The sequence below is a fragment of the Anopheles aquasalis genome, chromosome 3 (genome assembly GCF_943734665.1).
Source record: "Anopheles aquasalis chromosome 3, idAnoAquaMG_Q_19, whole genome shotgun sequence".
Taxonomy (NCBI): Eukaryota; Metazoa; Arthropoda; class Insecta; order Diptera; family Culicidae; genus Anopheles; species Anopheles aquasalis.
Genome location: NC_064878.1, coordinates 11,569,913 through 11,593,997, shown reverse-complemented (window position 1 = coordinate 11,593,997; position 24,085 = coordinate 11,569,913). Strand labels below are relative to the sequence as shown.

General features: G+C 48.6%; 2 protein-coding genes across 3 annotated transcripts in view; both read left to right on the top strand.

The window, feature by feature from the left end:
- Window positions 1–1,404: 1,404 nt before the first annotated feature.
- Window positions 1,405–2,768, top strand: LOC126579303 (protein starmaker-like). The gene is made up of 2 exons (XM_050242760.1): window positions 1,405–1,859; window positions 1,952–2,768. The coding sequence occupies exons 1-2, from the start codon at window positions 1,405–1,407 to the stop codon at window positions 2,766–2,768; spliced, it is 1,272 nt and encodes a 423-aa protein (XP_050098717.1).
- A 1,411-nt stretch (window positions 2,769–4,179) lies between these two features.
- The window catches only part of LOC126574305 (serine-rich adhesin for platelets), a 45,195-nt gene continuing 25,289 nt past the window's right edge, over window positions 4,180–24,085 (top strand). For both annotated transcript variants that reach the window (XM_050234431.1, XM_050234430.1), the window contains exons 1-2: window positions 4,180–5,114; window positions 21,384–22,201. In XM_050234431.1, the coding sequence (XP_050090388.1) occupies window positions 21,511–22,201 (691 nt within the window). In that variant the 5' untranslated portion in view covers window positions 4,180–5,114; window positions 21,384–21,510. The remainder of the gene's footprint in view (window positions 5,115–21,383; window positions 22,202–24,085) is intronic.

Below are 24,085 nucleotides of genomic sequence, written 5' to 3'. Positions count from 1 at the left end.
TGTGTGGTGGCGGGGAATGAAGGAGTTATCAATCTTTTCTCAGGCACAGTTATGCAGTCGACGCACCGGCACCATGAGTTGCATCTTTTCTTATCGTTCTATTGGCCACACGGCGATCGGAGAGCCTAATCGTGTGCTGCCACCGCGACAAACGAAATGGTTTTTCGACAATTGCGGTGACCGTCTGTAGATTAGCACGCCAATGGTTTGTTGTTGCCAGCGTCGTCGTCGTCGTCGTCGTCGTGGTTAGCCAAATCTGATTCGAACTAATCAGTTGATGCTTGTGCCATTGGCTTCCCTTTTGTTTTGCCATTATGAGTCAATCTATATTGCGGTTTGCATCAGCATGCGATGTGGTTGGCAATTTATTTACGGAACGATTATCACCGTGGCCAACGGGGAGGGTGTGCCAACACAGCGGCTACCGAACTTACAGGAACAATATTCACTCTCGATGAGATCCATTGTGGGAATTCTTTTAAGGTTTTTGAAAAGAAAATGCGTGACATTTTAATTTTCCATATTTAACCTACATATAGAGACTGTTTTGGTACAGTCTAGATCTACAAGAAGAGGTATCACCAACTGCAATGCTCCAAAAAGGTCACCTGGAAACAGTTCCAATGTTTCCTATATTCCAAGAAGTACATAACTCATGCAAATATGCAAATCGTAAATGCTAAAGGAAAGAGAAGTTACTCATTTTAATTTACTTTTTTAGACATTTTTTTAAAATAAAATATTTCTAGCACCAGTGCCGCAAGCATACAAAAATAAAAAAAGTTAAAAGTTAAACATTCTATATGCTATTGCGGCCCCCGATCCGAAGATCAAAGCTTAAATATTTCTTTATTATTTTCTCAAACGATTAATACATTTGAACATTTCTACGTCTGTATTTTATCGATATAGATTCAATTTAAATCTTGTTGCAGCAGATTCAAACACTGTTTTAATTCATTCTCTTTGACAAGCTTTGTAAAAAGAGCATAGATGAAACTAGGCTCTCTTCTCTAGCACTAGATGCATCGAAGGCACCGTTGTGAATAATCAAAAGTACTACAGTCACCTAACCTGATGTCGCCAAGAAACAACCAACCAACCTCCATTCAGCGACTTCTCGAACCACTGATCGTGCGTTCCAGCTGACTGATTATTTTGGTTGTTTTTGGCGATCAGTGGGACAGCCCCGCGTACCATTACATAATGCTTGACGCACAATGAAGTAGTAGGAGACCGAAACCTACATTTCACTTCTCCAAGTTGAGATATAAATCAAACTGCATCCGAGAAGGTGAGACACATTTGCATGCGGCCTTCGATCGAATCCAGTGACAGCTCGCGGAACAAAGTGATACAGTGTGAAACAGTGTTCTTGGAACTTACCCCCTCCTTGGTGTCACCATGTACGGTGTCGGTGTGAACGTGCTGGCCGCGATAGTGCTCCTCTCGTTGGGCGTAGTGGATGAGTGTGTATCGGCGCTGCACATGTACCCGGAGATATTCGATCCATCCAAGTTCCTGGCCCGTCCGTTACCGCTAAAGAGTGCGCGACCCGTGCCAGCCGCCGGTGACCATCATCTGGCCCGTGGATTCCAGGACGATGAGACGGGATTCGTGCGATCGAGCAGTGAATCGGGCAAGAGTGGGTTCGTGCACCGTGAGAACTTTCACCGCAAGGATGGCAACAAGTACGGAAGCGAGAAGCAAACCGGCCGTGGTGAATCACGACGCACGCAAGAGCCAGTGGTGGGAACGCTAAAGGGTGCACTTTCCGGAGCCGCATCCGGCCGAAGGATAATCGAAACGGACCATTACAGACCGGAACCGATGTACGAGGTTACCGAGGAGCTGACCAGGTTAGGGTGCACGCCAGGAGTCGCCTGCAGATTGTCTCACGCGTCAAAGCGACACTCACTAACCACAAACCGTTCATTGGCTCTTTTTGCAGCGATTATCAGAATCCCGATAAGCACAAGAAGTACGGTACGGCGGCGGCAGCGAAGCCCACCCCAGGGATGGGAGAAGACGATAAGCAGAAGCAAAAGAAGAAGCAGCAGGAGGAAAAGCAAATGAAAACAGCGGGACTTTCACTGAAGGAGGCGAGTGGTGCGCGAAAACCGAGAAAAGGTGGTCGCAGCAATCAGCAGAACAACCACAATGGCTACGAGTCGATCGTGTACCACGAGAACGAACACGACAGTATGGAGCAGGGCTACGGGAAGCGGAATGCGGTCGGTAAGCTGCCCACCAAACAGCTGGCCGTGGGTGAAAATCCGGCCGCACAGGGACGTCTGCTAGAGGATGAGGAGGAGGACGAGGAGTATGAAGAAGACCGCCACGACGGTGATGGTGATGAGGATGATGATGATGATGAGACTCGCCACGACGGCGACGACAACGAGGACACTGGTGAGCGTGGTGGTAATGATTCGGACTTTGGCGATAACTATGACGCCGTGCGGTTCGATAGTGACTTCGAGCGGTCGTTTGGGAATGGTGCGAACGATGAGAACGCTAGCTTTGAGAACCACGATGAAGGAGGGAAGAGTGTAAGGAAAGGAAAGGGTAAGGGGCGCCAGCACGATAATGTGGATTATGATTACGATGAGGAGGTCGATCGGGAACAGGTGGACGAGTCGGCCAGTGAGGATAAGTACCGAGGGGACGATGAGTCCGAGGAGGAGGACAGGGATGATGAAGGGGATGATGATGGGCGGCAGTACGAGTACGCCAGCGAGGCGGACAGTGACGCACAGGATTATTGAAGGGTGAGATACTTTCTATTTGTTACGAATTGTCCGTAAGGTGTTGATAAGCTAATCCGTAGTCTAAGGATAGAAGAAGCTATTGTTAATGATGTGCGTGAATTTTTGTGTATGTTTTGAGAGAATGTGTTGATAATGAAATAAAATGATAAGAGATAGAATACTTTTTTTCCTGATGAGCGGTTTAAAAAAGTTATCTATACAGAGAGAGATAGAGAGTATACTTTCCGAAATTATATGTCCTATCTTTGATATTGACACCTTTTTGTAACATGTTTGACAGGCATTTTGGGATGATCTTCTTGATTAACATGCTAGCATAAATTTCAATCTGGATTTCCAAAATAAACATTTCATTAGCTGAAGGATACAACAACTGCATTCATCGACTAACATTTGGGGCACAAGCATGTCTACTGTGATGGTTCCTTGTGGAAAAGACATTTTATAAAATCCTAGATCAAAATAATCCATTTATTAAGTCGTGATTGAGTTTCATTTTTACTTTATTAGTTAGCAACCAATTGATACAAACCATCGTTCTCGATTTTTAAAGAATTTATGCATGTCAATTCGAATAAAAATCACACCACGCTTTCACTCTTTTATTGGCTAACTATTTCAATCGGCGCAACATTATCTCCGATCAATATTTCTACCATAAGCAATCTACATAAACAATCATCGTTATTTTGTTCATAACAAGGACAGAGATGTTGCAAAACAACCAAAAATGCTTTAGTTAACACAAAATTAACCCTTTAAGTTCGCTGTCTGTTTGATCGTTGAAGTCTTTTCTCAAAAATTGGCCAAAAAACAGAAAACCCCGCACTTAATGTTTGAGAATAAAGCTTGGCTATTTCATAAAGCACATTTGCCCAATATATTTATTGTAAAAGTAGTAAAAAATCAATCTTTAACACGTTAAAAAAATCGAAAACCCCGGGCACCTCCACCACGCAAAAAGCTTTCACACCACGATCAAGTAAAGCTCTCCTACAGCCTGCGTCGTCTGTCAAAGCTTTTCACCATCGTGCCCCTCAACGCGCGGCGTAATCGTCTTAGCGTACGGTGATTCCCCCCTCGCGACAACGGCCGAGCACACATACACGCACCAAACCGGGAGCACATTGACACCAACCGACCGTCCGACCGACCGAACGCACGTTGTTTTGTTTCGCTTTCCTTCATTCTCCGCATCTTCTCACCAGCCGGGCATGTCACCCGCCCAAACCACCCCATCCCCGCTAATCCACCCCTTTCATTCCACCCCCCCCCCCCCCCCCCCTTCCATTGGGAACCGCGCTCACGCACACACATCGCGCTCGCTCACGATCGATCGCGGTCGCGGAGAGCAAGATCGTGGAGTAGCAGCGCGGGAGCGAGCCCAACGAAGCGCCACCACCAGCAGCAGCAGTTTGCGGTCGTGCCTCCGAAGGTAAACATCTGGCTATCTGCTCTGCACCAGTGGGTTGTTTCGCGTTTGTCGCACTCCCAGCACACCGGGCACCCGTTTGTCGCTTCGCCTCGCCCTCGCGTCCGGTTCTGTCGCAGCCACTTTATTCTCTATGCTCGGACGATCCATCGCGACGATCAGGATCTCCCCCACCAAAAAGGGATGACCTAGAAAACTGGAGGAAGGTTGATAGTGGGAGTGTTAGCCGAAGGTAAGCGGACCGTTTTATTGCGAGCCTTTTTGCACTTCATTTCTCCTCCGGTTCGTTCGTTCGATTTCGATCTGCGTGTGTCTCACTGTCGGAGTGTGCGCGTGTCTGTGTCTCTCTAGTGGTTTGGGATTGAAAGCAACCCAAAAGTTTTTCCTTCTGTTGTTCCTTTTTTTTTCGTGGAAAAAGGGAAAAATTCACAAAACACGTGCTGCGAAGTGGATGTTGGTGTGCCGCACAGTGGAGTGACCAGCACAAAAATAGATGATCACACTCGCGCCGCGCCAAAGCACGAGCTAGTGGTTCCAGCTCTCTAATTCGATAATACACCCTACGTGAGCCCGGTGTGGGCGTTAGTTTCGCTGTGGTCTGTGTACGTATGCGTGTGTTGGTGCGTTGTGAGTGAGCATTTGAAATCCTTTTATCGCGTAAACGAATTCTCTGCCCAGTTGCGCTAGTGCCGAGGCGTCCGTGAATTGAATGCAGTTTCATCCAGTCCATTGCATCGACACCGAGCTGGTCGTTCCGTTTATTCCCCGCGGTGTCCTGGTCGCTCCACCTGGAAAAGCTGAAAAGCACATCAACAGCTTGCGCCACATCAAGCGAGTTTTTCGGAGAGGATTTTCATTCGATAACTGGAGCTGGAGCCAAACGGTCGATTGAAAATGAACTCTTGCTCCAGGTAAGTTGCCACCCCCTATCCATTGTCTATTGCCTGCTATCCACCCTTCTTTCCCTTTTGTTCGGTCATCTATCTTTCCACTTTCGGACGAAAAACCGAGCACTCGTTTATGGCATTTTCTCGTTCATCAAACGTTCGATTTGAGCGGAGTGGCTCTAACCGAACGATTCATCAAGAGAGGTCGCGCCCCATAAAGACCGGACCGACGGGGGCCCAAAAGGGGTTGCTGTAAAGCGATAAAAGAAATCGGACCAGCAAACCCCATGGCAGACGCTTCATCATCGCATCTTTCCGGGGGCCTGGCATCGGCGACGAAAAGGGGTGCGCAATCGAACACGATCGATTCCCATTCCACGCATTTCGAAGCATTTCGTCGGATTCGATTCGCATCGATCGGTGACGGGGATCTAGCGGCCGGTCAAAAACCCGGCAGCTTGGCAGCTTCCGAACCTCTTTTGTGCTAGAACTTTTGCGCTCTCGCTGCACGGAATCCATCACCGGCCGCTAGTGCGGCCATGATCGCGGTGCGTTAGCGCATGACCACGGTTCCACCCGAAAAACGTAACCGCGCGCGCTCGTAGAAGCTGCACACATTTGTGAATGGAAATTTGGTTCGCTTTGCAGAGGTTTTTTTTTCCTTCTTTTCGCGAGGGGCTCTGACCGTCTCACGCGATGAATCTTTCATGAGCCACCCCATACGGTACTGCACGCCGTTAGGGGGATGCAAAGGGGGTGAGCTGGAGGGACGTTTCCCGCCCGAAACACAGTTATCGCGGCAATATAAAGCCCCAACCGGGTATAAAGATGGCGAGAAAAGGCGAGAGGCGAGAGATCAAAGGATCCGAGGAGCCCTAACCTCACAAACTCGAACTCGGCTCGTTAATTCTTCGCCAACTGCGATCAAAGTGTGAATTCACTTACGCCCCGTAGACACCACAGGCATGGAGAGCATTCTATTTAGGTCGAAAGGTCGTGTTCGTGAAACATAACCTCACTTCCAATACTCCCAATAATTAATCCCTTTTGCTGTGGCCAAAGGTAAACAGCTCTGGTTCCTCTTTCGAGACCCGTTAAACTTCAACAAACACTCCGCTTCCCGATCCCATCGGGCCCATGTGTTTGGCCAGAAAAGAAAAACAAATCATCGAACACGATGATCATCCTTCAGCAACCCGTGTTGGAAACTTGCGCTACATGGACTTCAAACACCGGTCACATCGGTCCACCATCTGCCCAGTGGAGAACCTGAAGTGGAAGAGCGGCCACTGGTCGGTGCGGCCACGGTTCTCCAGGCTACAGTTACAAATGTGATAATTAGTGGTAAAACGGTTTTATCTTTTATTACCTTCCAACCAAAGCGGTCGGCACTCTCGGCTAGCCAGGGCGCTTTCCGATTCCGGAACGTCGAGTTCCAGCACACATACAAACACAGTCAGTCTGTTAGTTTCACAATAAAGCCAAGCTCCAAAAAGGCACCTTCTGCCGCTGCATCACCACGATTAGCCGCCACTTTCCCGGGGAGCGTTGTCTTTGGTTCTCGCTTCGGTTGCTGGTCGCTCTAATCTCGCTTTCGCCGCAAAACTACACAGAACTCCTCATAGGGGAAGCCTAGCTGTAGCTACTGCCAGCCCAACCGGTGGCCAATCTCCTGGCTGCGGCTCCACTCCGATAGCAGTTGATGTTGGGCTTCGAAATTCTCAAATATTCTGTACCAGCGCACCACGTGGTCTGCTCTCCTCTGGACCTAGTCCCTGGACTCTGACCTCACATGCCTGTAACGGTTTGCCATTGTTTGCCATCAGTTGCCGCTATGGGCGGGTGTTTTGGTTGGTCACCACTGCCTCTCCTCTGAAGCGAAATCTGACTACAAGACGCTACAATCGCTCGTGTGGTCCCTAGTCACACGTGCGGTCCTGCTGGTGCTGGTGCGCACCAGTTTTGGCACGAGGTGCCCCATTGGGATGGGACGAGAAATGTGGCATCGAATGCAGAGGACGACGAGGACGACGAGCAGGTCTAATCCAATTAGACCCCGGTGCGCATGGGGCTCTGAGCTCTCTCTCTCTCTCTCTCTCTCTGTCGGTTGTCTGATGCCTCCTGCACTCCATGCATGTTTGATGCACAACACACAACGGCACTCAAGAACGAGGTGTAGCGCCTCTGGGTCTCGTGTTACTAACCACCAGCACTAGCCAGAGTCGCGTGCATTCCGTCGATACTCCGGGGGACCGAGAAGCGCGTGAGTATAAATATGGACTTCGCACGTGATAGAGAGAGAGAGAGAGAGAGAGAGAGAGAGAGAGAGATTGATGATTTAGTGAAAGAAATTGGTCCATTCCGGACGGGGACGTACCGTTATCCAGCCGCAGTGCCGATGCTTCGATCCGTGTGCTTCAATTCCGAAACATTTTCGATCCCCAAACCTCACCTCCCTTCGGTCCACAGGATGGGCTGCTTCATGGCCAAAAGGAAGAGCGGTCACCACCAATTGTTCCAGTTTGTGCTACTGTTACTGGTGCTGCTGCTACTCCTAGTTCTACCGGAATGGGCGAGGTCATCGCCGTCGACCATCGTGTATCGAAGGTGATATGATTTATGCTGACCGCCTTGCTAGGTCCCTACTTATGCCAGATTTATTGGTACGGTACGAGGTGTAACGAGATTAATCCGCCGCCGCCGTGCACCGTTCCTCGAGAGAGCCAGGACCGGGACTACATCGCCAATCGCTTTGTTATGCAAAGCGATCATCGGCATCGGCACCACAACTGCTAAGCCCTCCCCGTACATTACCACCCACCGGCCACCGGGATGACCGGTAAATCCCGAAACAAATCCCGGCTTCCAATGTGGCAAGAGGAGTGCATGGCCCTTTGCTGGAATGCAATTTTTCCTAATGGACCCCTGCTGGTGCTGCCTGTGGTGCAGTGGGAGCAATAATTTAGCAGGATCCATCCCTCTTCCCACCTCTTGGTCCTTTTTGTGGGTATGGTGGATGGCCGATGCCGAAAGCATCGAACTCGAGGCTCTTAGGCCCCCTCCATAGAACGATTTCGGTGTGACGGTTGTTTATTGCTCATTCGGGGAGGGGGGGAGCCCTCTGAGTTCGTTCGAACGCTCGCTCAATCTTGTGAGTGTTCCCTGATCGATCATTATCTGCTTGATGAGCTGGAAATTGCTCAATTAGGAAGGGTGCTAGCCGATGGCGAGGGGTGGACAAAGGACTCTCGAACACTCGGACTTCCATGGAGGAACACAAAGCATCAAGGTTGCCCTCGGGTTACCCTGTTGAGTCCCCGTGTCAGAGGCTTTTCCAGCTGATAATGAATAAATTAAATCATAATCAAGCGCCTGTGAGTGAGGGAGAGAGAGAGAGAGTGAGATCAGCACATCAGTAGGTACTTCACCGCCAGTCATCATCACCGATCCATCGATCCATCACAATCGAAATGAATTTCTTATCGGACGAACGACTTCAGACATTTCTCAACGTCCGGATTTTGTGCGCGATGGTGCGTGTGCGTGTGCGCGTTCGTGTGCATTCTGGTGTGTCGAAGGGAAACTCAGCACCGACCCACCCCGCCCGCTTCCCCCTTCATCCTCCTGCTCCTCAGCTCCTTGTTTGCGCCGCTGCACTTCATCAAACTGCGTCCGCGAACTGCGAAACCGCGATGAAATCGATAGACACTTTCTAATTATGGGCAAACGTGGGGCGTGCGTTTTCTTCCCCCCCCCCTCCTCTTCTCCTCCTTCGCTCCTCCTTCGCCGTTCATCTTGGCTGATCAGTTGATCGACATCGACAAGGCTCCAGTTTCCAGCACCGCCAGCCACAGCAGCAACAACATTTTCCGGTGTTCGATGTACGGATTTCCTGCTCCTGCTGGTGCGTGAGAAAGCCCAGTTTTTCATGTGCAACTCATGTCCATCGGATGTCCATAAATTCGTAGTTCGTCGGGGGCCCACGGTGGTTGCCGTGCGATTACATCAGGGGCTGGCCGTTTCCAGCGCGCCGAAATCGATGCTCCCAGTGACAGATCTAGGGGGCTCGGTGCCACCACCCCTACACGAGTGTGAACTCAATTTTCCGGTTCCGCAAACCCGTCCAACCCGTGTTCAGCCAATAGTTTAGTTGTCTCTGGTCGTGTTCGGGTTCGGCTGATCGCATAAGTGATAAGATTAAACGAACCGGCACCACTTGAGTGCACGGGTGATGTGTTCGGTTTCGTTTCCGTTTGATAAGGTAGGGACGACGTGGGAATCGGGAGGAGTTAATGAACTGATAGTCGAATTGATGGATGCAATGATGATGCACGTTCTGGGTGCTGCATTGAGCATCGAGTAGCAAAATGGTATCAATTGATGTTGATAAAAGTTCTCTCTATTTAGGCTGTTGCTACAGTAGATCTGGCAAACGCATGTGCGTACGTTTCTATGTCATTTTTTGTGTGGGAATTGACAAACGAATCTTATGCCCATGATTTGAAACATACAGATTGTAAAGTGCAGCTTAGAAACCGTTTTATTGTCCTTTTCAATGATTTAAAATTATAACCAAAAGCTTGCCTCGCCCTGGCCACCTGTTTCTCGTAGTGCAACGCAATCTATTTTCCATGAAAAGTCTGCAACAGACCAGCGCATTCCGAATGCATGGAATCAAAGGTTGCTTTGATACGAAAATGTATTTTCAGTTCGCGCAATCTAGAAAACGGGCTTATAACGGTCTGATAGCCATGTTTAGTGATATCAGGTTTCATTCCCGATCAATTATTGGACGGCAACTCATTTAATTTGCATAGCTACATTTACTGCGAGTTGAATGCATTCCTGGAAGAACATTCAATCCTTAGCATAAGCTGTTCATGGTACAATGTGCGTGCCGGTATGCATGTAAAATGCTGAACATTTCTCGCCCACTGCCGCATTATTTTTTTTTTGCCTAAAAGCAATCATGTTTACCTTGTCACCCACAACGAGAATAGCAAACGTAGATAAACATACGGCTCGTCCGTCCTCATATATGTTAAAAAAAAAACGAGAATAGCAGGAATTCGATCGATTCGAGCTGCCAATGCGGTGATGCTACAGCAACATTTCATTGAATTCCGCAAAACGAACCGTCATTGCATAAAATTCATAACTTGCATTTTCATTCGCCCTTTGATGCGTTGTAACCGAAACAAATTGCCGTAAGCATGAAACCATCATGTCCATGAATTACCTTTGGAGACAAAGGCAGCTCAAGAACTCAAAGAAAAAAAATCAATTTCATTATCGTTCGCTTGCTCCGCAGCATTTGATGTATTGGTCACTTTGATTGAAAATTCCCTTTTTACTACAAATCGTGTTGCATAATTTTCCCGCCTTTCTGGTTAATATTTCCAACAAGCAATCTGTTTTTTGCAATATTATCACATTACCGCGAACTGAACTGATTGTTTTCCACTGTTAAACGAGTTCGAGTCCGGTCGGTTTGGACGTATTGGGCCGGGAAAATATACAGAACGGGGGAATTGTGCCAGAACAACATCAAAGTAATCTGTGCTCTTCAGAGCAACATTGCCAACTCGTAATGAAGCCGATGATGGTGATGATAGCAAGGATAAAAACATATTGCTTACCCGACCCGTCGTTATCCTTTAACTCGGAAACTCGTCGTGGCCATCGCAGACGCACGTCCCAGCATAACTCTGGGCCGCAATCATAAGCACCGCTCTTGCCCAACTCTCGGATTCACCGAGCATCGATGAGCATCATCGTTGATTGATTTGTTGCCACAAATTTTGTATCCAAATCAAACCAAGCAGCCGGTGGTGAGTTCGTGCCGCAAGGATGTGCTTTCGTACGGGCCCGGGGCGGAGGATTTGGCGGTTTTTCCACGAAAACCACCACACCGTCAAGCAGCCATTTGTTTAATCGCTCGCTCGCTCGCTCACTCGCTGCTTCATATCACTCCAGTATGTTTACTCTTCCCCTCTTTCCGCACATAAACACAAACAATTCAGCTACGGGTTTGACTGACCGATGGCGAAGGCGGACTTGGCACTGGTGCGGTCTGCTGATGATTGTGGAACCAATCAAGTGCTACCACCGCACCGTCTCTTCTGCATCTTCCACCGAACGTTCCACTGCTGCTGCTGCTGCTGCTGCTGATCACGCTAACGCTCGATCTCGTCCACACAAATTGGCGCGCTGAAAAGTGAAAACAATTCAATTAACGAGTGGAAATGCACGCCCAGAGATTCGCACGATGCCACGATGGAAAACGTGCCGATGCTGATTTCCTTGCCAATTGATGAAGGGGAGAGAGGCTGGAATGGCGACTTGAGCAGACGTTATCACGTGAGTGGAAGGAAAGGAAATTCGTTTCATGTGCTTCATGTTTGCTCAGTCGGCCACTTCAGCCATCGGAATCGGAATCGGAGTGAAAGGCCTCCCCCACCAAGGTCAGACGGAATGGGAAACCGATTTTTTCCTCCTCCCTCTTCTACATCTTCTCGCGTTTCCGATATTTCCCGCGAATGGCGAGTGCAGCGTGCACACCGAGGAGGCGTTGTGGGTGGTGGTAGTTGTTTTGATTTTCCTTCAAAGAGCGCTGGCGCCGGGAGTAGTGCATAGCAGCCCTCGGTACTTGCATCTGTTGACTGGCACGCGCTGATCGGAAAAAGAAATGGAGGTCTGGTATGTCTCGGTGGCCGGAGCGTTGATGTGTTAATCGAATCGGGGTGCGAAGGCGAAACCGTAGTCACAGTTTCCTTCATTTGTTCGTCCGTCCATTGGAATGTGTTAATTGATTTTGTAGCCCAGTTATCGGTTGTAAGGGATCGCGTCTGCTGGCGGAACGCTACCCTTGCACTCCATCAATTGGTGTTTATGTGTGGCATTCGATTGGTTTTGCGAAAAGTATTTTCCTCGCTTGCGTCTGGCAGAATGCTCCGGAGTTCCATTCCAGGAATCGCCACGTGGCGTACTTTTCTCGTTTGCTTTCGTTTTGCTTGCTTTGTTTTCCCTTTTTTATGTTGAGCGGCGTTGGAATACTTCGTGCAATGGTGCTCGCCCGTATGCCGGGATTATCTGTTTGCAATCTTTTATGATTGGTGCTTTCTCTACTTCGCTTACTTCATTTGGGTTGTAACAGATTCCGACCGAGCATTCCGTTTTGTGTTGCTTTCATCTCTTGTTAAGCTACTTTTCGGATTGTTGCAACGTTCATCACATTACAATTTAACATTGATTTTGTTTCAATGTTGATTAAACTTTTCATCTTCTTTGTGTGCCAGATTATAGCTTACAATTCTCTTTGGGCTTTCGTGCTTATTTTTGTTGTTGCCAATGTTTTTTACAATTTGCACCATTTTTGGCACAGTAAGTGTGCCAAATGTTTCGTTGAATCAAAGCCAAACTGAAAACAAAATTTCAGTTGAAATAAAACAATTAAATAAGCTTTCCTCAAAACCTGTTAGTTTTGTAATGTTTTAGTTTAATGTAACGTCATGTCTTCAAGAAAGAAAATGAAAATATGATAGTTTTGTCGAGAAAAACTCACAAGATGACCAATGTACGTGATAATTAGCTCTTTCTTGCGTAGTAACAAATCAACAAATAATTACAAGCCTTTTATGCCTCTTGTTCCTATAAATAAGAAGTTTTCTGACACAGCGAATGCGCTTTTAAACTTTCATTTAAGACGTTACAATTCTGTGTTACAAATCACCAAGCGATCGATCACCACAATAACAAAATCATACTTGAGCTCTTGACCGACTTGATGATCGCACAAATACCCGCTACATCGAAACTCATCTTATCACCTCCCTGGGTTGTAGACAAGCCGTGAACAAATCTACTTTATCGGACAAACGGAACCAACCGAACCGAACAAACACATGTCGAACGCCGGAGTGCCGACGACTACGACGACGACGACGGGAAGGTCGGTCAACTGGTCGGTCCACCATTCCAGTTAAGACCAGTACAAATCCCCCATCGCGCGAACCTCGTAGCGTAAAGGCACGCGAACATCTCTACCGCTTACCCTTTTCCCCCCGGGGGAGAGGGTCTGTGGTAACCGATAAACCGGTTTTCCAATGGCCGCTAGCAGGCTCGCAAACCACGCCGCATTCCCTCTAGAACGGGTTCTAATGGTGGTCCGTGTTGCGCGAATTGGACAGTCATCAATGTTTAATCAAAATGATTATCCATCGCATCGAAGCAGCTGTCGCCCGAGCAGTCCTTTTGTGCAACCTTTTTTTTCTGTTCACTTTTCTCCCGGCGACGCTTCAAATCCTTTTTAAAAGCTTCGCTCATCAGTGTATCTATCTGTGCTGGTGTGCTATTCCCGGCGATTCCCCATTCCCAACCACCAATATCCCAATCCGTATCCAACTTGAAGCGATTCCAACTCCATTCCAATGGTTTAAGTGAAGCTGTGGATAGAAGAAAGAATAAAAAAAAAGCGGACTCCCCGCGAGAACACTCTCCCCGGAATGCCATCACCAAGAATGACGTACTAATGAACAATTTTGCTCGCGTTTTAACAATGGCAGAATGGCGAAACGGAATAGCAAAAAAAAAAGAAAACGAATTCACCAAGCACCGATGGTGGCTCGCGGCAGTGGAATTGGAATTGAAGCGCTCAATGAAATTATATAGAGTGAAGCACACACCACCCGGGAGGGCTGGAGAAAAGGGGAAAAAGAAGGTGGAAATGAAAAGAACCGAGGGGAAAAAGTGGAATCCAAAATGTATAGAGAAAGGGAAATCAAGGATGCAATCGCGTTTGCAATCGTCTTCAACAAGAGACCATTCTGGTGGTACTCCGACTGCCACCCAACATTGATGTTGCGAGTGCTGTGCAAAAACAGAACCACCGCGCATCGCACCACAATACCCACCACCCACTGCTTTCCACCCCCGTCTGCAGGTCGTCAAAAAGAATGTGACAGAAAATTATGCTAACGATCTTTCATCCTTGCGCTTTCGATTCCATTTCATTTCGTTTGTTTCGTCGACTTCCACGCCCGGTGACTCCTTGTAGTTTCCGTCACTTCAGCATAACACCCACTTCCAGGCCCACTTCCGTTCCGCAGGGAAATTCTACGAATCTCAGCGTGCCCCGAAGACTCACAAATCCCCTCACCCGCTAGTATTTGTTAGACCTATTATGATGGCGAGTGGCGTCTTTTAGTCGCCAACAACAAGATGCTACTCGATCGTAACGGTCTTGCCATTAGGCTTGATTATAATTAGTGCCAATAATTATTACGATTACCATCCTGGCGTTTCTTCAGGGCGCTCCCCTTGGGTCTCCCTTTGAGTTTTACACTTAAGGGTGAGCGCAATTGCTACCAACGCTAAGCTGTTTCTGGCCCACAAAACTCTCACTACGAAGTACGCCCCCATCGTCTTTTATGGTGGCTAATTATGCGAGCGCCAAAGTTGTGTCCTTTTGCTCGCGTGCCGTGTGCGGCGAGATAAGCCTTTCTCGCTCACCAATTGCCATCAGCCGAGCGTACACCGGGCGTGACAATTGCTTTTTCGGCTTCCGTGCACACCGCAACTCGCCATAATTGACGCCGGAGGCCACCAACCTGCCATCCTGAATATCAATTGTGCTGTGGAGCGCTGGCTGGTCGCTCGATCCTGGCAGCCCGTTTTAGCCAAATAAATGGACGATTACTGGTGGCAACTTTGGCCGGGAGTTAGATCGAGAGCGCTCGAGCGAAGCGCAATTCTAAGCTGCCACTGCTGTTGTTGCTCAAAGGATACACGCGAGAGTCGCATGTTATGTTGGCCACGAGATGCACTCCGACTACCGTTTTGATCCTGGTGCACCAGCAGCCGGTTAGTGTGATTCTCTCGCGTCGCTCGTGACGGTGTGCAACGTGGATGACATCACCATCGGCAGGCAGGCAGACAGGCACAGCACGACGGCGACGACGGCAATCGTAATCGAATTTCGTGCTGCCAGAGGCTGACAGAGGCCGAAATAAAAACGAAAAGAAAAGTAATTTGGCACAACTGGCAGGGAGAGCGCGGAGAGGGTGGCAGATGGAAAAGAAAGGAAAGAATCAGCAGCAAACCTTCCTCTGGCCACACATTACCACAACTTGCGCGTGGACTCACGGAGCGGAGATGAGCAGCACATTACGAAACATCGAAAACCTGTTACCGAAACTTTAGCCGAAGCTCCTCTACTTGGCACCGCATTAGGTGGCCAAATTCGGAGGCGGAGTGTGGCGTGCGGCCACCTTCTTCAGGAAGGGTGGCACGAGAATGCTTTGGCAGTCTTAATGGCGTCGCCTCTTTTGAATCCCGGACCCGGGTGGGGTTGCGTGGCAGGTGGTGATCTACCCGGGGTCCGGTTTTTGGTGGGTTATCGTGTATTCGAGTTGTTCGATTTCGGCCACCCAGCATTCTCCAAACCGATGAGTCACCCATTTTTTTTCTTCCATGTTTTTATTCCACTTTTCTATCTTATCAATGATTAATCCAATTTGAAGGAAAAAAAAACCTGCTGATGGTGCCAGGTGTTGATCCGTCGAGGCCAAGAGAGACCATTTTCTGTGCTTTGCCAATTCAAACCAAGCGCGCGATGTGGTTCTGGGCCTCAGTCATCGTTTCGTTTTGAGATTTTTGGGGGATCAACATTAAATACAAAACATAAACAGCAAGGTTTTTTAACATTTACGTAAAAAACACATCAAGAGGATGATTTCGAGTTCGTTAAAAAAGAAACCTCGTGCCATTGGTTCGGTCAAGACTCGAGAACGAAGTGAGCGACACCCTTGCTTCACCATAATCCTTCGTGCGTCCGTGCGCCTTGTTTTGGACCACAATGACATCAACTTTCCTGCCGAAGCCCAAGACGAAACACATAAAAGAAGGAACTCTACTCAATTTTATTTGATTTATATCCCGGCGCTGGTGGTCAGTTAGTGCGACCGTTACGACCGGCCGGGCCACTCTCTGTCTCTCTGGCCTGATAATGATTAGCGGGGATCCGCGCTCTGATCCACTCTGGACACCGCTACCGGCCATCCGGAAGGCCCAATTCAATATTTACTTTAGCTTCACCGGCGAGACCCTTTTTGGCAATTACACACTAATGGGATTTCCTGTGTTCGTGTGCTCGCATGTGTCGCCGGTCTCGAACAAATCAACAAATCCTCCCCTTTGGCAATCGAATCCGAATGTGTCGCCGGGTGATTCGCTTTCTTCCGTTGTGTCGAACCAATGATTCCGAGCTGATAGAGTGGACTGTAAGTAGCGGCTACTGTCGATGTTCGGACTTATGTTTTCCCCAACCCCAACTGTGCCCTCTTACCAGGCACCGACTAATACCCGGCGTGTATTATTGACTTAAAAGGGTGAAGTGAAAATCGAAAGTTTTCCTTTTCGGCCAAGGAAGGCCGAGTGGCGAGCGAGCGATGGTGACAGGAAGAGATGACTTTCCGGCTCAGTTTGGGTCGATCTCTAATTTCGTAACACATGCTCACGCACACACGCAAGCACGCACACGCCCCGATACTTACTACTTACCCTGTCATTATGTGTTGGATGCGGTCAACCGATGGCAATCGCCTCCGTCGTCATCATTATCGTCGTCATCGTCGTCGGCAGTCATTATTTCCATCAGCTTCAGTCAATCAGCTTTCGTATCAGTATCGGGCCCCCGGTGTGTGCATCGATCCAAATCGTATCGAGGGACGGGTTGCGCGGGGGGGCATTAACTTTGAGTATTATAATCGAGAGTGAAGGGGCCCCGGGGGAGAGGGGGGGTGGTGAAAAATATGTCCAAAAACACTTAAATACCCGTTAAAAATTCAACAGACCATGAACGATAGGCTAATGTTTTATTTAAATGATGCGCAAAGTGATGCATGTTCGCATGCAAAACCACTTTCTGGGTTTTTCTAGGGAATCACAGTAACCGAGTGGCGGGGTTTTACAAGAAGCTCAACTACATGCGGCATGAAGTAGGAAAAGGACACTTTTGTAGAATGAATGAGAAATGGGATTTCTCGATATGTCTACAAGCTTCTTACACAAGCAGCTTCTTGATCTAATTTATTCATTAAATTATGGATGTACTTTGATGCTAAAGCTTGCTGTTGGATGCCAATAATCGAATGATTTTCCGAAAGTACAAAAACCCATAGGACTAACATCTTTTTTAAATTGGAAACAAATTAAAGTACCTTTAGGACTAGGTATGGTTTGGCGGATAATTTTTTTAGCTTTGTATGTTTTCAACATCTCATTAATCTCAAGAATATTCGAATGTTTAGAATAGTTGGATCTAGTTTCTGATGTAGACCTTAATGCAACACATTCTAATGGCTTTTGAAGGATCGAACGGCCGCCAATGCTCATGAACACTAAGAAAATTCTTGAAGCTGTGCTTCAGATGGACCATACTCACCTCTGACAGCAATAATACGTGTTATGTTGTTCCAAAACCAGCAATAATACTTGAGCACAAACACAAAGTACCGATCAACGTCTTCGATTGACATCGGTTTACTTTACTCGTAATGCTAATACGGCCTTAGCTTAGCCTCTAGTGCTTGTGCAGCTCTTTCGCATAGAACATACTCTGCTGATAGGCCCCTGCCCTGATCGGCTAGCACATACAAAGAAACCATGCAGCTCCAGTACTGCTCTCCTTCTCTATATCCGGAGGAGAAAGTTGCTTCTGATATCTTCAGATGCTACTCAATAATAATAATGATCGTTACTGGTGCTGCAGGTGCTGGTTTGTGCTGGCGACGGAGTGTACATCGTACCGCACCTTCCTCGAGTGCACCTTAAACACTTTACGCCCTGAGCAGCAGCAACAGCAGTAGTTGCAGTGCAGCATCAAGCAAAGCAAAAACATTGCTACACTGCTCGTTCAACCGTAGTAATAATGTTTTCGTTATGCTCTCTCTACCACCGCCTTACTCCATCATTGATCGATAGAGCACCGCCATTAACGAGCTAATAGAAGTCACGACGACGACGACGACGACCGAGGACCGAGGACGAAATGCTCGATTGGGTCATCTCTGATCGGGCCTCTTTCGTTCTCTCTCTCTCTGTCTCCCTAGCCCACGCCAAATGTAGGCCGAGAGGGCGTCCATCGGTGGCTCATTAGGGTCACCGTAATGCACTCGATCCCGGACCACCCCACTTTAAAACCGGCAAAGGGCATCCCCCCGTAAACGGCCCACTCTCAGCCCCGACCTTCCGACGAGGGCCCTAATTACTTAAATTATCCGCCGAGAGAGAAATGAAACTCATTAACGGGACATGGCCAACTGAAGATGCACAGCCAGGCAGTCGCAACGGAATCCACCAAGGAATCGGAAGCAAATCCTTCGCCCGGCATGCCAGGCAAAGGACGAGGATTGTGTCACTTGTGCTGCTGCCTTGTCTACCAAATGAGCATCTCCGTGGTGGTAGCGTGCACACACAGAGACACAGACGTGTGTCTCTTCTGCGTGTGCTGTGGGGTGGATTTAAAGTAATTTATTATGTCCACTAAGGCGTTCTGCCAGATGGTTTATTGCTTCAGATTCGCTTCTTTCGTGCGTTCGTTCGTTCGCTTGAGTGCTCACCAGTGCCTCGATCGTGCTTCCGTTCTGCGAGAGAAAGCTCGAGCCTTCGGCCTTCAGCAAGACGAAACGAATCAGTGGTACCCCCGGCCGACACACATGCCCACAAACAACCCAGTCGTTCTCTAATAGGCTTAAATTAATTGGCCAAGATAATACTGTGCACGCAAGCGGGCACAGCGCACTGCTCAGCTCGACGCCCCAGATCGGATTCGCTCGTGTACGCCGCACGCCGCTTTACCCCGACTCGACGATGGAAAAAGGAGTTTTCCTTTGCCCTACTTGCCCTCTTCGTCGCCATTGTGAGGAGGCAAATGCGACATGACGTTTGCGGAGGGAATGCAATGTTTTGTGATGTACTTGCGGGACGATTCCTTTTTCTTTTCTTATTTTTAATCCTCAACAGAAGACACTCCTGGAACTCGAGAAGCGAAAGTTTCAGCATGTCCTGCCACGAGAGGGTGCCACGATCTTCGCTTCGATTTGTGGCAAAAAAGTGAGGTTATGTTGAAAGCGCGTCTCGCGCGCGCCGAATGTTCCGTTGCACACTGGCCATTGCTGGCCCAGGCCTTCACACGGTGGTGACGGTGAGACCTTCAACGTTGCCTTCTCCTCGTTGCCTCGTATATAGATGAACCTGTCCGTTTCAATTAGCTGCCAGCAACCTGTTTTTCTTGCTTTAGTCTGGGCCACTGGCCAATCCATTCCGCCATCGCGCTTCCTCCTCCCGGGGACAGGTAGCCGGACGGCAACTGAAATCAGCTCAAACCCGTAGCTGCTGGAATCATGCTCGATTGCATGCTGGATCAGAGTTTCGGTTTCGACTCGTCGACAACAATTTTACGATGCAGCTCTTGGTGGGTAGTAGTGGACTTTACGAGCGCAATTTTTAATGTGGCCACGATCGCACGTTGTAACCATTCGTCTTGGTATCTGTTTCTGACTCCGAGCCAAGAATGACAGGCTCCAGTAAAGTTATTCAAGATGGATGAGTCTACGGGGCATCTGAGCTAGAACCCAGAGCAGACCAGAATCATGGTGCGTAGCATATGCATTTTAAATCATCCGCACTACTCCGAAGGTTAAATTCGTGGTGATTGTGGCAGAGGAACTGACTGTCCGCTTTTAAAAGATGCGCTTTACTACCGAAACAGTAGCGCAGTAGCTGTCCGGTCGAATTGCCAATTCATAATACTATTCTCATCGCTTATGTGCCACCCGTTTGCCTTTGGTCACCGCGCGTCGCTTTCGTCATCGCCGCCAGCATTTTAAGCATTATTTACGGTCCATAAATCATCCTCGTGACCAATTGGCACGGCATGGTCGCTTAATCGCGCCAAAAAGTATAAATCATACGCTTCTTATCTTATTAACATGCACAACGTGCACAAACGGTGATGCATATTCAGAGCTGCTGATGCAGCTGTTTTGCTGTTTTATCAAAAACAATAAGTGGCTTCAGCCACAGCCACAGCCAATCCGGTCAAAATAAATCTCGTCCCTGTGTCTGTTTGATCGATTTGAACAGGAAATGGGTTGTGAGTGGCTCCGAGACGCACTAGCAACAAAACCTTGACAGCAAAAATGATGTCATTAAAGTTGAGCTTACGTTGAGTTAGCTCTAAAGTTGAGTTAGAGTTAATAGGTACCAGTAAGAACTCAATTCCCGGGGACCTTAAACACCATAAACCCCATGCCGCAACCGATGGCCAGCTGTCTGTAAAGGCTTTATCCCCCTTTTCCGCCCATCCGTCGCAAAATCACTCAAGTGAAGAAGCATGAAGCGACCACCGTAAAGGGAGGCCTAGGCGCGACTCGTTTGCCTACAAACCTCGCGCCGCCTCATCGAAACGGAAAGTGATTGTGTTGTGGCGCTCGCGATCATGGCCACGACGCCGGCGCAATCGCATAAAACCCGGCCAGACCGAACGGCACATCGCGGCATGTGACAAAATTATCACCCATCACAAAACAATAAGCATTCAAAGCACTCCGCCAACCATAAACTGCCATTTGATGTGATGATTTCCGATGGCAGCGTGCCAATAGGCGAGAGTAATGTCGCTGCTGCTGCCGCGCGACGACAAATGCGGAACCGGATCACGGATCCAGCCTAGGGGGGGGGAGGGTATATGTATTAGCTTTTACGTAACCGGAATGGTTTTGAAGGAGAAGGCGAAGAAGGAGCGCCAGCGTCACCGTTTGCACCACAATTTGGCAACGCGAAGCCGAAACCGAGATCCGGCGAGTTCGCGTCCGCGATTAGACAGTAAATTATTTGGATTCAGCTCGTTAACTTTCCGACCGTTTTCCATTCATTTTCCAACTCTCCTCCCCACTTGGGTAGACTCAAGGTCTCCCTCACCCCAAAGCATAAGATGGAAAGCGAAACACAGCCGTACGGCGGATGCGCTTTGGATCGGATCTTCCGGGGCGCGGTTTTGCCGACACGCTCGACGGCTCCTTTTCGCGGTGAGCACTTCATTAGGTGATGCTCCAGTGCGCGACACTAAGGCGACCTCACGCACACATTGGGTGACGCTTAGAAAAATTGCCCATTTTTTGGTAGGAGCAACGCAATAAATTGGCTCGCATCTCCTCACTTCTCTGTAAGCTTCTCTCTATCCTAGCGCAGTCAAATGCAATGATCAATCATCGTCTGTCTCTGTCTCTGCAGGAATAACGCCGGTGCGTCAGTGCTGCACCGTCCACAGGAGTGAGTCCACTTTCACGGAGCGAATTCGCGGCCACGGAGAATTCTGTGGCCGATCATCATCAACGTAGCAGCAGCAGCAGCAGCAGTCATGCGTCTGTTCAAAACGAAAAAACTGCTCGAAGGACCACCGCAAGTGTTTGCCCGGGTGGCACCGACCCATCCGGCCGACGCTCTGCACAATGAGATGCTCGCATCCTCCGGAGCGAACGTCCTGGCGTCGATTGCCGAGAGCAGCCCAAATGGGCCACTGTCCTGTACCACCAAGCAACCAGCCAGCCACCAGGAACGGTGCAACGATGAGCTGCTGACCGACAACGAGCTGACCAGCGCCATCAGCATCACGGATGCAACACCATCTGCAGCTGCCCGGAATTCGAACTCCGGGACCGAAAAAACCAATCAACTTCCTGAGCCTCCACCACCACCACCAGCAGCTCCTGCTCCTGCGGTGGCCAACGTTGCGAACGGTGTGACGAGTGATAACATTGGCAGTATTATTAACAACAACAACGCCACCACCAGCAGCAGCAAGGGCGGTGAGGAGCAGCAGGACGAAGGCTCGATTCGATTACCGACGGACGGGCAGGACTCACGCAATCAGTGTGTTGCGCAAGGATTGCCGGCAGCCCTGCAGCCGGCCATCGCGTCATCGATAGCGTCGGTGGTGGCCGATGCTCGTCAAACGGTACAACATCACCAGCAGCTAACGACGCCCAACGCCCATGCCGGACACTCCTGTCCGGCTCCGGTAGCGACGATTGGACGAAACAACGGCATCGGTAAGTGGCAAACCGAAATGCTGATGCGTCATCGCGTATCGTAACTTTTATGTTGCTTCCTACACGTGCTCCCGGGTGCCCCTGTTCTTTCTTTCGAGTTTGTAGAGGAGGAGGGTCTCGGTTGTAGCCAATTTAGCGCCGGTTTTTTTTTCCTTTATCGGGAAATTCATTTTCGCCCAACAGAAAAAAAACCGTGAGCCAAACTCTCATCTCATCGGCGTATTACGATCGAGTCGTACCGAGTTGACGATTCTTTTGTTTTGTCGATTTTTTGGGGTAGGTTTGCTGGGGGAATGTATTGCATCAATCAGCTTCTAGGTTCTTTATGTGGGTTTTTGTTTAGCTGGATAGAGGATGTTTTTTATTTTCAGTTTTATTATCAGTTGTCTATCTATCGGTTTAATTTCAACTTGATTCAGATTGTATTATTTTGTTCTCTTTTTTACCTATTTCTTTGTTGTTTCATTAACTGATTGTAGTTATCAGTAGTGTTAATTATTTTCTATTTATAGCTTCACCTTTTTTCACATTCCTGAAGAAGACTAATCTCTTATTGATCTTTTCCTATTTTGTGATCATGTGTTTTCCTAATTGTGATCTAAATTAGAAGCCGATTGAAAATTATTCTTAATTGATTTCTCCTCCGCTCGCGCGATTTTCCGCTTACAAGCAGTATCTCTTTCTACATTTCATTCCGTTATCTATTTATTCAACTTGTCCAGTGATGTACAGATACGTTTGCAAAATTAAACTACTAAAACATGAAAATCACCCTAATCTCGATGAGCACACCATGCCCCTTAGCCGTTGCTACTTCGAAAGATATGCATCAGCATCGTCCGTACTTTACTGTTACGCTCCCTCCCAATCATTATCATTATCGGTAGCATCTACGCAAAATGGAACCAAAATTAAATGCACTCCTCTTCCCTCTTCTGTTCAAAAACAAGCCATCTTCCTCCCACTCCACTCCCACAATGGCATAAAGTTAATATCACAAAACAAAAAAAAACAAACAACAAAATAAACCGCGAGATCATCAAAGATAAATGCTGCGCGATTGGAGCCAATCAAAAATTCATTCCACACACAGCACAGCACCGGACAGGCCTGAGGCACCACTTTTCCGATCTCCCGTGGGCACTGGAATGGCACTTCATTTGTGGACGCCTCCCGTCCCCCAAGTGGCCCCCGGGATTAGCCCGTGCTGGTCAGTTGGTCGCGCGAAGACTCTCAGCCGCTCTTACAGGCACACCTCCGCCCGGCCACTATGTGGGTACAAATTAATCCACTAGCCACCATAGCGGCCCGTGTGTCCATCTCCAATCCTCCACGCACCACAGGTACGGGTGCCAGGAGCGTGTCGTGTAGGTTCTAATTAAGAAGCGATTATAGGCGAAACCCGGCGAGTGTCTTCCTTCGCGTGCTCTTGCGGGCTCACACAGCAGGATAAAATGGGAGGAACGGGTGCACAATCGCACACACACCAATTAGCTTGAGGACGAGCGACCTCAAGCAGCCCCCAGGGAGGGACCGCGTTTGCGGTCCCGCGTTGTCTAGCACAACACGAAAGCTGCTCACGATAAATCGCCCACAAACAGCGTGTGTGCCAGCAGTGGCGCTACCGTACGGTTGTGGAAGGCGTGGCCTTCCCTCCTCTCGCCGTCTTAAGCTGGTGCTGATTGTGCTGTTCCTGCCCGTTCGAGTGGCACTACGGGACTACGTGGCGCACCAGGCAGAGCGGTACTTTTAACGATGATTATGCTCAGATCAATCTTATCTGCCATCGCCCTCTCTCTCTCCTCGTGCTGTTGTTGCTGATATGGAGAAGCAGCTGGAGTTCACAGTAGGGATCAAATCGTACCCATGGCATGAGTGTTTGTA